General features: G+C 37.2%; 2 protein-coding genes across 3 annotated transcripts; both read left to right on the top strand.

The window, feature by feature from the left end:
• Positions 1-3958: 3958 nt before the first annotated feature.
• LOC104907852 (vesicle-associated protein 1-1) lies at positions 3959-9319 on the top strand. The gene is made up of 8 exons (XM_010696860.4): positions 3959-4372; positions 4461-4531; positions 4613-4694; positions 4779-4894; positions 4987-5151; positions 5238-5279; positions 7250-7327; positions 8708-9319. Exons 1-8 carry the CDS (start codon positions 4321-4323, stop codon positions 8816-8818), a joined length of 717 nt encoding a protein of 238 aa, XP_010695162.1. The 5' UTR covers positions 3959-4320; the 3' UTR covers positions 8819-9319.
• Positions 9320-10167: 848 nt separating this feature from the next.
• LOC104907853 (small heat shock protein, chloroplastic) lies at positions 10168-11340 on the top strand. Of its 2 annotated transcripts, none has more exons than XM_010696862.4 (2): positions 10168-10671; positions 10758-11340. In XM_010696862.4, exons 1-2 carry the CDS (start codon positions 10455-10457, stop codon positions 11180-11182), a joined length of 642 nt encoding a protein of 213 aa, XP_010695164.1. In that variant the 5' UTR covers positions 10168-10454; the 3' UTR covers positions 11183-11340. The 2 variants fall into 2 exon arrangements, with proteins under 2 accessions (XP_010695164.1, XP_010695165.1); XM_010696863.3 differs by having other exon boundaries at positions 10174-10668.
• Positions 11341-14158: the final 2818 nt, after the last annotated feature.

Here is a 14158-nt window from a genome sequence, read left to right as displayed (position 1 = left end):
TCCAAACCCCCGAATGGTAGTCCATTTCTAGCTATGTGGCTCAAGTAACCTACTCCCTCCGTCTTTTTTTATTTGCTACAAGCACTTTTTCACAAAGACCAAGGAGGGAGTGGGGACCATTGACATAAATGGAATTAACAAAAAGCAAATAGGTAAATTGTGGGACCTATGTATTATATATGGAAACATTTACAAAATCAAGAAGGGAGTGATGACAAATTTGTAAATAAAGTGTGGGACCTATGTACTATATATGAAAATATTTGCAAATGTAGCAAATAAATTGAAACACCCCTAAATGGCAAAATGTAGCAAATAAAAAAAGACGGAGGGAGTATATAAAAATTTCAAATAACCCCCTTTTGCCATTTTTTTTTTTAATGCCTCCCTTTTTTCAAGGGGGACATCGTACTTTGGCTTCAGCCTTCAAGTTGCAGGGCAATGGACATGGACCCCAAGAGTTGGTACTACTTGTAACTTGTTCCTTAAAGCCAACTAGCAAAGTGTTGGGGGCGGAGTATTAAGGAAATGTCCTTCCTTACCTATGCTCTGTAGATATTTACCTCAACTTACACCATCAGACATGAAACAAACATTAAAGAAAATAATAACGTCTTTCTATATAAATCTCAAATTTGATCTATTTATGAATAACTTCAAGCTTAAGAATACTCTTCTAATATTAGTCCTAATTAATAGTTAATCATTTCAATAAATAGTTAAAAGAAACCTCATAGCATTCTAATTGGTCATGATACAAAATCAATGGAAAGAAAATATCTTCTTGTCACCTTACTTTTGGTAACTTATTTATTACTTTTTTGTATCATACTTTCTACACACTCATCTATATTTATTCCTCTCAAAATATTATTTTTCTAAACTTATATGCTCGTCTTAACATTCACCAACGACCACCATTCACCAACAACTACTAACGACCATGTCAATGGGAAAACTATTCACCTACATGTCGACAACTTGTCATATTTATCAAGGCCGAGCTCCAAAAGTCACTTAAAAACAAATAGATATTCATATTCATACTACCAAATTTCTCACGAATATATACCAACAATTTCTCGTACTTGATTGATGTACAATTTGAGTTAAAATTCAATAATTTGAAAGGAAAAAAAACTTTGTATACCCAATGGATGATCCACCCAATATAGTAGATATTAATAATTAGTTAAGTACAACTCAATAAAATTAATTATTTTTTAATTATCTATTTTTAACGGTTAATTATACAATGGTAAATGTATTATTCTCCTCTGCAAAGCTAGGTTTATTAGCACCAAATGATTATTCCTAGTCTTTTGTCTTACTTTGACGTGTCCAAAAGTTCCAAATCCCAAAGAGGTCAGAGGTGGTACCATTGTAGTGGATTTTGACGAGGCAAATCTTTTGGGCCTCCCCTCCATTAATTCATTGCAATTTGCAATAATGAAAAGTCCAGAAACTCTAGCTGTATATGTTGGCATGCCCGCAACATTTAGTCACATAATCACAAGCCCACGACCACGAGAAATGCCATCCACTTTCATTATTTCAATTGGAAACTTGAAACTTGGAGGGAGTTCTGTAGAAGATTATACACCACCTAAAAAATTAATACCTAGTTACCTATAATAGTATTTCAAATCGGCTCACTAGTAGAATAAATGCTTAATGTTGCAATCATTAAGTGCCCTATTGTGGCGGTTTTTGCCGCGCAACAATTAAGGGGGCAGCAATATATAATTAATATATTGCTGCGGTTAAAACCGCAGCAATGTGCCGTATTTAATAATAAAAAATAGGAATATTGCTGCGGTTTCTTGAGAAACCACAACAATATGTCTTTTTTTAATATTAAAAATACAGGTATATTATTGCGGTTTCTTCCCAAAACCGCAGCAATATATGCAGGGCAGGTAAAAAAAATATTTTTTTTTCCATTACTCAAGGCGTAAATTTGTGACAGTTATAATACACTTATAAGATAAACATTTTTAAATTCAAGGAGACTGTTGCAATACAATAACAACACAAAAGTAATTAACCCAAACTGCTATATATTCAACAAAAAATAATATTTTACAAACCCTAATTACAAAATAAAAAAAAATGAAAAAAGACTAACAAGAATTTTTCTTTTTAAAAACGAAAAAGAAAAAATAGACTCACATGACTCGCATTAACAAAAAAAAAAATGACTCGCATTACAGAGAATTAACAAAAAATTAAAAATTAAAGAAAAAAGGGAAAATATCTAGATCTTGAAACTCGAACGACGAATGTCGATGGTGGAGACGAACGGAATCGAACCACCACCGGTACACGGAATGTGAACGATCTGTTGACGACGAAGTAGAGGAGCGACTTGTGGTCAAGGCCGGTGGGCTTGGCGGCTTCGTCGGCATCGCTTCGTTCACTTTGAAGATTGACGGGAGGCGATCGAGGTCGGTGGGCCGACGAAGAAGAACGCACAACGGTTGAGATCAGGGGAAGCGCTTGGCTTTGCTCGTTCGCTTCGAAGATTGACGGGAGGCGGTGGGCGGACGAAGAAGAACGGCGTCTAAGAGAGAGAAAGTGAGGAACGACGGTGGGTCGAGGCCGGTTGAGAGGAACGTGAGGAACGCTCGACGCCCGACGGTTAATTGAGAGGAAGAGATGAAGAGAGGTTGAGAGAGACGAGAGGTTGAGAGGAAAAGAGGCGGGTGAGATAGGGAAAGTAAGCGAGGAAAAAAAAACCTAACTCATGTCTTTTATACTTTTTTTTAATGATATTGTTGCGGTTCCTTCAAATAACCGCAACAATATATTAAAATATTATTTTTTAATATTATTTTAATATATTGCTGCGGTTTATGTCAAAAATCGCATCAATATGTCTGGTCAAATAGTCAATTTTTTTTCAATATTTTTTTTGATACCATATTGCTGCGGTTTTAGGCCGAAACCGCATCAATATCTTTATTTTATATTTTTTTTACGTGATATAGTGCTGCATATGGGTAAAACCGCAGCAATACCACCGCAGCAATAAGCAATTATTCTACTAGTGGCTACTTCAAATTATGGAGGAGAGTTTATAAGAAATTATTGTGATTATTGTTGTAGTCATTGTTATTTTTACATGGGAAATTCCATTTGATATCAGCGTATCTTTAGCTTTTCCGTTTGGTATTCAAATTTTTTATATCCTATATAGGATCATTGTAGTTTAGACTTATTCGTTACTATAATATTATATGGTACCACTGTAATTTGTACTTATTCTCTCTTACTTTTATTCTCTATCATTCTAACTTTTTTCAGTTTTTACCTTTTACCCTTGTAGTGGTACATTTGACCCTTTTTCCATATATGTAGGTTGGTGTACCATCTTTCTTCCTTTTACTCTATTTCTTTCCAGCCTTTTCACGTTCCACTAGTTTTACTCTCCTACTTTCTACCTTTTGCACTTTTTCTTTAGTTCATACAAAAGCATATGTCGCAAATTTTTATACAAAAAAAACAAAGGGAGTATTATATTTGTAAGGAAAACTGAACAGGGTGAGAAACAAAGCCTTCTAAGAGTTGTGTAAGGAAGCCATAACCTAATAGTGTTGACATCACATTCGATCTCAAAATTCCTGAAATCGAGTTTTATTCATGTAAGAGGATAGAGATTCCCAAATCCCCCCCCCCCCCTCTACTTGTAAGAGATTTCAAAGTACCTTCAAAAGAAAGGTGATAGTAAAGCTTTTCAAAGGCTTGTTTAGTATGAACCAATTTTCAACTTTTTGATTGTACAAGCCATATTATATATTATCTTTGTTTAAATTAATATAACAGTTTGACTTTTACACTCATTTACATATTTTACATTAATCATCATTTCTAACTAATGTAACATTCATGCATTATACGAATTTTGCCTATATGATCAACATATTTTTGTTACAAAAATAGAATACATATAAAGGTCAGAGAATTAAAAGAGAGAGTGAGTAAGAGGCGAAGAGGAGAGAGAGAGAGAGAGAGCGAAAGGAAGAAATGTCTTGCACGTTGCACATTTCGTGAAATTAAAAACCAGAAAGTAAAGTCACTTCCAAGTTCCAACCCAACAACCAAACCCTCATCAAAAATCAAAAATCAAAAATCAAATTTGTATTCCCACCTAAAAAAGCCTCTAACACTCTCTTCCCCTCTTTCGATTCTCGAATCCTCCGTCCTCTGTGACCAATTTTTGTGTTTGCAGATTGCGATTTGCGTATTTCGATTGAATTCTAAATTCGTCGGATCTTGTTCACAAATCTGCTTTTTGTTCGAAGAAATTACAGTTTCGAGATGAGCACGGGCGAACTTCTCAACATCGAACCTCTAGAGCTCAAATTTCCCTGTAAATTCTGCTATTCTTTATCTAAGATCTGTTCCTTTCTTTTCTTTTCTTGTTTTCTGATCTCATTTTTGTTTCGATTTATTATTAGTTGAGCTTAAGAAGCAGATCTCGTGTTCACTTCAATTGTCCAACAAAACCGATCACCATGTCGCCTTCAAGGTAACTCATTTCCGAATTTCTTGCAAGATTGCTTTAGTATTTCCCAATTTTAAACTTAGGTATTCATTTTTATGTAATTAGGTCAAAACCACGAATCCGAAGAAGTACTGCGTTCGCCCAAATACCGGCATGGTTTCGCCTCGATCCACATGCGACATTATAGGTGTTTTGATACATCATGATTACTTTTCTTTTTTATTGTTTCGGGGGATGTTTTATTCATTGATTTCTTCCAATGCACATTCAGTTACAATGCAAGCACAAAAGGAGTTCCCTCCTGATATGCAATGCAAGGACAAATTTCTTCTTCAGAGCGTTATTGCTACCCATGGGGCATCTGTAAAAGATATCACTCCAGAAATGGTAATGTCATCCGAATCTTATGCTAGCGTTGCACCACTATGGTTATTGCTGTGTTGTAAACTGACTTTACTTGTGTGCTTTGCTTCATTCAGTTTAGCAAGGAGGCAGGACATGTAGTTGAGGAGTGCAAATTGAGAGTGGTCTATGTTTCCCCTCCTCAGCCACCTTCACCAGTTCCTGAAGGCTCTGAAGAGGGCGGTTCCCCTAGGGGATCTGTTTCGGACAATGGTCATTTTAGCGGTTCCGAGTCTGCTACTGTAAGCGTAATAGTATTTTTTCTTCAATTCATTTTTTTTTTTTGACTTATTGGTTCCAATAATGGGGATATTACTTGAAATTGCAGGCATCAAGAGCATTTGGTGAATCACAAGAGAAACCTACAGAGGTGATATATTTTGGTCATTTTGCCATTGTTGCTTGATTCAGTGACATTTTGCATCAACAAGTCATTGGTTTGCAATGCGAATTACTGTCCCCTAGTTGTGGATCATAGTTATGTTACTGTAAATAGATAGAGTCTTCCAAAAGTTCAGTGAGGTGAACTGAGAATACGCACTAAATCAATAGATAGAGTCTCCCAAAAAGAATGCTGATGTTGCATGACTGGGGAACCTTATTGACTATGGTCTGTCTTGTTTGTCTGTGTCAATGGTCAAGAATAAAGCATATAATCTATTACTGTAGCTTCCTTGAGTATGAAGATTTTAGTTTGGTAACCAACTCTAGGCAGTTTGTGGCTTTTAGTAGCTATGAAGCAGGACGTGTTGCAGTACTATCGTTATTATACTTTATACAGGAGGGTATTTATATTATGTTTATTGGCTTTCTAAGTCTGAAGTCTAAATTAAAAAGAATACGATCAACTTGATAGTTTCGTTATGCAATTGGTTTAGTATAGAAACTAAGGTTCTGTTCTTTTGGATTTAAGTGATGGAAGTTCAATTCAGTTCAAGAAAATTCACTTCAGTTAATTAGTTTCCTTTTACAGTTTTAATTAAGTTCAGACAAATTAAGTTTAGTTTGGACAATTAAGTTCAGTTGAGTCCAAAAGAACAAAGCCTAAATTATGCTTTCTCATGGCACCATTGCAGTTACCAATTTCAATTTTTCTTGGTTGGGTGGTTTCTTAAGGTCTAAAGCTCAGCATGAAATAAGTTTGAAAGCATCTGGAGCATTTGTTTTTTGTTTTTGTCTTGAGAAGCCTAAGTATGGAAATAATTCTATGAATCGATTTAGCTCCATAACTTGATTCTCGCTTCTCCCATAATTATCTCCGCTTTCCAAATCAATTTCCAATGCAATATTGATCTGACTATATCTACCAAGGAGCAACTCCTCCTCAAAGTGGCCGGTCAACAGCATCACTCTTCAGTTTTGATTCTTCATATCTTTCATAAGATTTGGGGTTTTCCATTTTCTTAAAAAATTAAAAAATATAACAATTTGAGGCCTTAATTTCATACATTGAGGCATCCTCTTATTTTCTTTTCCTGTTTTTCTTCCACCAAAACTCAAAACGTTTCACATTTGGGGTTTCCTTAATTTAGAATATAAATCCGACTTAGTTTAAGTTGAGGCCATGTTTTCTTAAATGTTTATATGTTGGAGTAAATCTCAATACTGTAGGAGTAAACTGACTTGCTGTAAATTGAGGATTCTGGATTTGTGTATGCATGGGTCAGTGGACTCGGCTGCTATATTTCGTAGTAATCTCAGTATTGTGCATTTTATTTATATTCTTACAGTGTTTTTTTCTTTTTCTTTATGCATTATGGTTTTAGGATGTTTGATGAAAGGAGTTCTTAGATGAGTTTCTTATATCCTCATGCATAATATTTATGATATTAGGATGGCGTCAAATATCAAAGTTATATTAGTAGGTTAGGGGAATTGTCTGTGCTTCATATTGTTATATAAATAAGCGTAAAATAATATAATGTGATTAATTTTTCTAGTTCAGAATTGCATATTTTAAACTAGAACAAGGTTTCTCAAATGTTTGAGACAGCCTTGGCCTTGCCTGAATGAAGATTTGTCTTTGGCTCCATTGGGGCCTAGGCCCTGCTTGACTAGTTTGAGTATTTAATTCACTTTCTGTAATAGCGACATCTGCACTCTTAATTAAAGATCTTTGGGCACTCTGCTCTGTGTTGGATATAAGGTGTGAACATCTCTTTCCTAGAGGTCTGGTTTAAAGTCATCTCATTTGCAGTGTTCCCCCCCTTGATAGAAATCTTTATGATATCCATGTGAAGCTGTGGGTATACAAAATTACAAACACATGTATCACTTTTAAATTGCTTGTTTCTTTACTTTGTGTTAGTCTATGTAAATGTTGTGCACATTTTCATTCAGGCAAAAGCTCTCATTGCAAAGCTGACTGAGGAGAAAAATGCTGCAATCCATCAAAACAACAAACTCAGACAAGAACTGGTGAGTGCTTTACTATTATTGTCCTTGTTTGTTTACTGTTTCTTTTTTTTTTTTTTAATTGCAGGCAGCTGTTGAAATTGGATACATCAAGACATGTCAATTAACCCATAAGAGTTGTATACTTTGAGATTTTGCTGAAAAATGGACAATCACTTTACACTTAATCTGGTTCTTCCTATGAATACTTTTGCTGTCAACTTCAAAGACGATAGCTAAAATTGTCTACCTTAGCTTGTTTTTTTGCTGGATCAATTATATTCAAGTTGTAACCAGATAGGCAGATAGGCTTTTGTTGGTTCTGAATTTATATTTTGCATGTTTCTATTATGTAGTATATACTGTTAAATTTCAGTCATATATCTTCTTCAAGTTATTTCCATAAAGGTTCCAGGGAACTCTATAAGGAGTGTGGACAAGGTGCACCTCAAAAAAAAAAGTGTAGAATAGTGAGGTTATTTCTGTGTACTTCTGCAGTTTCTGCTAATCTTGCCTGCAGTAACTGGTTAAGTTGGTCTGTCTTTGAATTTTTATATTCAAGGAGGGGTAGCCCACTACCACACAACTGAGGTAAGGATGGTGGTGAGTAGACTAGTTAGTGAACATGGTCTCTCAATGAGCGTAACAGTTAGGTCAAGTAGCACTGTCCTTGGGTAGAGGAACTTGGATAGAAAGGGAGAGAAGGGAAAGGGAAGGATCCATATTCCATTGTTTTGCTATAACATGGAATAAGGGAAGGACAGGGAATTCGAATGATCCATAATCCTTCAAATGTTGGATAGATCTGGAAGAAAAATACAAGCTCACCCTTCTGTTCCCTTCGTCTCCTTCCATATCCTTCCTTCCTTGGACCCTTTATTGACATGGCGGTCAGGGCAATACAAGTCCAAAATTGTAGTCCAATAATTTGAATTAGAGAACAAAGATGGTAAAATCAAATTTTAGTATATGGTTAAGTTCTACCTGTGCTCATATCTGTCTCTCCTATCCCCTATGGCCCTATGTCACTACTACCCTTTTGGCCCCCTGTTATCAACCCCAGCCAACCCACCAATAACTAGGTCTAGCGGTGAGTGGATAATACATATGAAGAAATCAGATTGTCCGCTCATTGCAATTGATAACTACTGACATGGTTAAATGACTTTATGGTTCTGTGCTAGGTTGAAGTGTGTATATTATTCTTGGGACTCTGTGTGTCCTGAGACTTGAGAGTTTTCTTACACTTGATAGCTAGCTAAAGTTCGACTAAAATTTCTTTTGATGGGTGTAGATGTAGGTTAAGGAAATCCTGTCTTCCTGTTTAGTTTGTTGGTATATACTTAGTATTTTAAACTTGTGTGCTACTTATGGAAATTATATTGCCATCACATGAATATGCAGGACCTTTTGAGGCGAGAAGCTAGTAAAAGCCAAGGTGGTGTTTCGTTCATGCTTGTGATATTAATTGGTTTGGTTGGAATAATTTTGGGCTATATCATGAAGAAGGCCTGAGGAAGCTGGACGGGCCAGTTAATCTTTTGTCCTGTTACTGTTACTGTTACTGTATTATTTACAACGGTAATTAGAGAAGAAACGGATAAGCGTGATGGTGTTGGCTATTGGCTATGCAAAAAGGGGGAGAAAAAAAAGTTTGTTTAGGCAATGTCCATGTGTTTGTAGTTAACTGATTCACTAGTATTGATGGACTTGTTGAGATTCTTTTTTTTTTTTTTGGGTTGAGACAATGTTTTTGCTTCATCATCATTCTTTGCTAATTTAACAACTTTGTATTTCTTTTTAGCCTTTTGATGGACAGTAACAGCTTAGTCATATCCTCTGTAACTAGAGAAAAGAGTACGCGTTGTATCTAGGTCTTGTTCCTCATTATTCTCTGTCTAGTTTGATGTCTGATGAATCTGTTTTCTGTGTGGGATGCAAGATTCAATGGATTATGGGGGGTACTTGTCTTTCAGTCTGTTATGTGACACAAATTCAATACATGAAGTTTTCCTTCGTTGTCTTTGTAAATATGAGCACTTACCCCATCGAGTAAGTTGTCTCACAATCAATTTTGTCTATATTTATCTGAACTCTCAAGTAATAGTTGTCTGCCTAGTTCTTCTACAACTTGGTTCCTGTGGTTTTCGCTTGTTGTAATGTTTGTTCTCACGAATCTTTAACGTGTAACTTTTAACAACTAAAAATTTATGAAGTACTCGAGTAGCAAATATTACCATAATACATATCTTCTCATATATTGTTAAAAAATAGACATGGTCAAAATTTTAGAGTTGAATCCTTAAATCAAATGCTGCAACTAGTTAAATGTTGGAAGAACTGTTGTCTACCATAACGGCTCATTTGGTAATTAGTGTAAGTTTGTAATGAGATTTTTACGTCAAAAACATGGTAATGCTAGTTTTCCAAAAACATCTACCTTTCTCGTAAAATTACTCCTTTTATTTTATATATAAATGCAATAGATTGATTTTTGCACTATATATATGTATATATATATATCCACCTTAATCATAATTTTTTAATTCGTATGAAAACAGAATTGTTAGTCTGTTTTCAACACATCAATGTTTATTGATGACAAATTTCCAGCGACAAGTTTATCAACATTCTTTACAAACCCCAATTTATGGGTAAGAAGTTTATCAGCATTCTTTGCCTACTCACATGATTAATAATATTTTAATGCTTCTATTAGTAATGGGTAAATTACCTACTGGATAGATGTAGCAATAGAGACCATAAATATCATACCTAATAAAAGAATAGATTAGATAGTGACAAGAGTTTTATACTATCTTATATACTTATAGTATAAGCTTGGGGAAAAAGAAAGGTTTATGTCTGAACCCAGTCCCACATATCTAGAAGTTTCTGCGACATTTTTAATTGTTTGTTTGACGAGAAGCTTCTTGTGGTTCTGGCGTCAGATCTTTATTCTTCAACTATGTATAAGACTATCCAGAACCTTCGCAAACGTTCCATACGCTTCTCCTCAACACCGCCTTCTCTTAAATCTCTTGCAACTATATATACTTGTAGTCGTTAATCACCCATCATCCCTAATTTAGCTGTTGCAAAATCAATCAAACAATTTTCTGCACAATATTCCCTCAGAAAAAAAGCAATTATGGCATATTCTACTTCTATGGCTCTCCGACGTCTCGCCGGCAAAAACCTTATTTCGGGCAGCATTTTCCGGCCATTTCGATCTCTTTCCGGCACTCGTAACTTTAACACTAATGCTCAGATGACCAGAGTTGACGACTCTGATGAACACGACGATCGCTCTGACCGTGGTGTCATTTCTCGCCGCCGTGACTTCCCCGCTGGCTTCTTCTCAGGTAGTTCGTTCTTCGCTCCTTCTAAAATCTGTACTGAAACGTGTCACTGTTGATCTGTTATTGATTTGATGTTGTATTGTTGTGGTTAGATGTGTTTGATCCATTTACTCCAACAAGGAGTGTAGGCCAGCTGATGAACCTGATGGACCAATTGATGGAGAATCCATTCGTGTCGGCGTCGCGAGGTATGGGAGGTGGAGGAGCAATGAGGAGAGGATGGGATGTTCGAGAGGATGAAGATGCCTTGCAATTGAAGGTGGACATGCCAGGTTTGGCAAAAGAAGATGTGAAGGTGTCAGTGGAAGAGAACACTCTGATCATAAAAGGTGAAGCAGAGAAAGAAACAGAGGAAGAAGAGCAGAGGCGCAGGTACTCAAGCAGGATTGATTTGACTCCAAAAATGTATAAGATTGATGGAATTAAAGCTGAGATGAAGAATGGTGTACTTAAAGTTACTGTTCCTAAACTTAAAGATGAAGAGAAGAAAGATGTGTTCCAAGTTATGGTTGATTAGAACACTAGATTATTAGTATTAGTACTAGACTAGTAGTATTACTTTGTTAAGTGAGGTTAGAGCTTTCCGGTTTTCAAATAAATTGGATGTGTTCTATGTAAATTGCGGCGGACTGTTTTCATGGTTCGTTTAATGTTATTTGGTCTTATCTTGAGTAATGTGGTTAATTCTTTCTTTCTCCCTGTCTTCTTTTTGTACTGGTTCAATTCTGTATGAGTCTACTAATAGGAAGTAGGACTTTGGACCTACTTTGGAGTATGTTTCAAATGACATTTACACTTACTCCTAATTATTTTGGATGGAGTTTCTTAGGAAGATATGTTTTATATATCATTTATTTGGAAACGAACAACATCAGAAAAGAATTTGTGCTACAGCGAAATGAGTTATATTTGTTACCCTTTTGGACATCACAAGGGTCACCGAATATGAGAGGATATTTTGAATGGGTATAGGACAATCTCTACAACCATTTTTGGGTTTCTATGGGTGCATATGGGTGTATCACAAAACGAAAATTTGATCGTTTGGTGGCAATCTAAAACTATGCAGATGATATAAAACACTAGGGTGCATTAAAGCGTGTCGCAGTAGGATGCCTAGAGGGAACATGGGATGGTATATTATGGACTTCTACGACTTTGAATTGAAAAAGAACGATTTTTACGGTCGTTTCGGGGCCATTCCGTCATTACACGTTAAAATAATAAATTGGTTGTTTGGTAGCATTATGGGGTAATTCAGATGGTGCGAAGCACCCAGAATGCATTATAAGTCTTGCCGCACCCATAAGAAGGTTTTCAGCAAAAATATGACCAGACTCAGAGGAGCCTTAAAGCAGTTAAAATTGAAGGGTATAAGTCACGGTTTTAGACGTTCCGGGGACACGTGCACTGAATGTCGTGGGATACATAGAGGGGACATGAGATGGTATATTAAGGACTTCCACGACTTTGAACGGAAATAAGAACAACTTTTACGTCCGTTTTGGGGCCATTCCATGGCTGCACGACAAAATAATAAATTGGTCGTTTGGTGGCATTCTGGGCATTTCAGATGGTGTGAAGCACCTGGGATGCATTATAAGTCGTACCGCACCCTATAGGAAGGTTTTCGACGAAAAATATGATTGGGCCTGGAGAAGCTCTAAAACGATTAAAATTGAAGTCTATAAGCCACAGTTGTAGACGTCTGCGGGATCCGTGCACCGAATGTCGTGTGATGCCTAGAGGGGACATGAGATGGTATATTAAGGACTTCCACGACTTTGAACGGGTTTAAGAACACCTTTTATGACCGTTTCGGGTCATTCTGTTGCTGCGCGATAAAATAATAAACTGGTCGTTTGGTGGCATTATGGAGAAATTCAGATGGTGCGAAAAATTCACAATGCATTATAAGTCGTGCCGCACCCTATCAGATGTTTTTTGGCGAAAAATATGATCGTGCCCGTAGGAGCCCTGAAACAGTAAAAATTGAAGGATATAAGCCACGGTTTTAGACGTCCCCGGGACCCGTTCACTGAATGTCGTGGTATGCGGGACATGAGATGGTATATTAAGAACTTCAACGACTTCGAACGGGTATAATACTTTTACGACCGTTTCGGAGCCATTTTGTGGCTGCACGACAAAATAAATAAATTGGTCGTTTTGTGGCATTATGGGGCAATTCAGATGGTGCGAAACACCCATGATGCATTATAAGTCGTGTTGCACCCCATAGGAAGGTTTTCAGCGAAAAAAATGTTCGGGCTCGGAGGAGCCTTAAAGTGGTCAAAATTATAAGTCACGCTTTTAGACGTCCCCGGGACCTGTGCACCGAATGTTGTGGGATGCTTAGAAGGGACATGGGATGGTATATTAAGGACTTCCACGACTTTGAACGAGAATAAGAATAACGTTTACGACCGTTTCGGGGCCATTCTGTGGCTGCACGACATAATAATAAATTGGTCGTTTGGTTTCATTCTCGCATTTTTAGGTGGTGCGAAGCACCCACGATGCATTATAAGTCGTATCACATCCACAGGAAGGTTTTCGGCAAAAGATATGACCGGGTCTGGGGAAGTGCTAAAAGGATTAGAATTAAAGCCTATAAACCACGGTTATAGACGTCCGCGGGACCCGTGCACGGAATGTCGTGTGATGCCTAGAGGGGACATGAGATGGTATATTAAGGACTTCCATGACTTTGAACGGGCTTAAGAACAACTTTTACGACCGTTTCGGAGTCATTCCGTGGCTTCACGACAAAATAATAAATTGGTCGTTCGGTGGCATTATGGAGAAATTCAGATGGTGCGAAGAATTCAGAATGCATTATAAGTCGTGTCGCACCCCATCGGATGTTTTTTAGCGAAAGATATGACCGTGCTCGTAGGAGCCCTAAAACGGTAAAAATTGAAGGCTATAAGTCATGGCTTTAGACGTCCCCGGGACCCGTGCACTGAACGTCGTGGTATGCCTAGAGGGGACACGAGATGGTATATTAAGGACTTCAACGACTTTGAACGGGCATAAGACTTTTACGACCATTTTGGAGCCATCACCCGTGGTTGCATGAGAAGATAACAAATTGGTCGTTTGGGGCATTCGGGGGTGATTCAAATGGTGATAATCACCCGGGATGCATCATAAGTCGTGCCGCACCCCATAGGAAGGTTTTTAGTGAAAAATAGGACCAGGCTCGGAGCAGCCTTAAAGCGATCAAAATTGAAGGCTATAAGTCACGCTTTTAGATGTCGTCGGCACCCGTGCACCAAATATCGTGGGATGCTTAGAGGGGACATGGGATGGTATATTAAGGACTTTCACGACTTTGAACGGGCATAAGAACAACTTTTACGAACGTTTCTGGCCATTTTGTGGCTGCACGACAAAATAATAAATTAGTAGTTAGGTGGCATTCTGAGGCATTTCAGATGGTGCGAAGCATTCGGGACGCATTATAAGTTTTGCCGCTGCCCATAGGAAG

Source organism: Beta vulgaris, chromosome 5 (genome assembly GCF_026745355.1).
Source record: "Beta vulgaris subsp. vulgaris cultivar EL10 chromosome 5, EL10.2, whole genome shotgun sequence".
NCBI lineage: Eukaryota > Viridiplantae > Streptophyta > Magnoliopsida > Caryophyllales > Amaranthaceae > Beta > Beta vulgaris.
This window is presented reverse-complemented; position numbering and strand designations above follow the sequence as displayed.

Bases quoted from the DNA above. Each gene is read 5' to 3' on its own strand.
- LOC104907853 (XM_010696862.4), top strand. From the start codon at position 10,455: ATGGCATATTCTACTTCTATGGCTCTCCGACGTCTCGCCGGCAAAAAC. The intron at 10,672-10,757 runs GTTCGTTCTTCG...TGTTGTGGTTAG, and splicing joins CGCTGGCTTCTTCTCAGGTA to ATGTGTTTGATCCATTTACT.
- LOC104907852 (XM_010696860.4), top strand. From the start codon at position 4,321: ATGAGCACGGGCGAACTTCTCAACATCGAACCTCTAGAGCTCAAATTT. The intron at 4,373-4,460 runs GTAAATTCTGCT...ATTTATTATTAG, and splicing joins TCTAGAGCTCAAATTTCCCT to TTGAGCTTAAGAAGCAGATC. The intron at 5,280-7,249 runs GTGATATATTTT...ATTTTCATTCAG, and splicing joins CACAAGAGAAACCTACAGAG to GCAAAAGCTCTCATTGCAAA.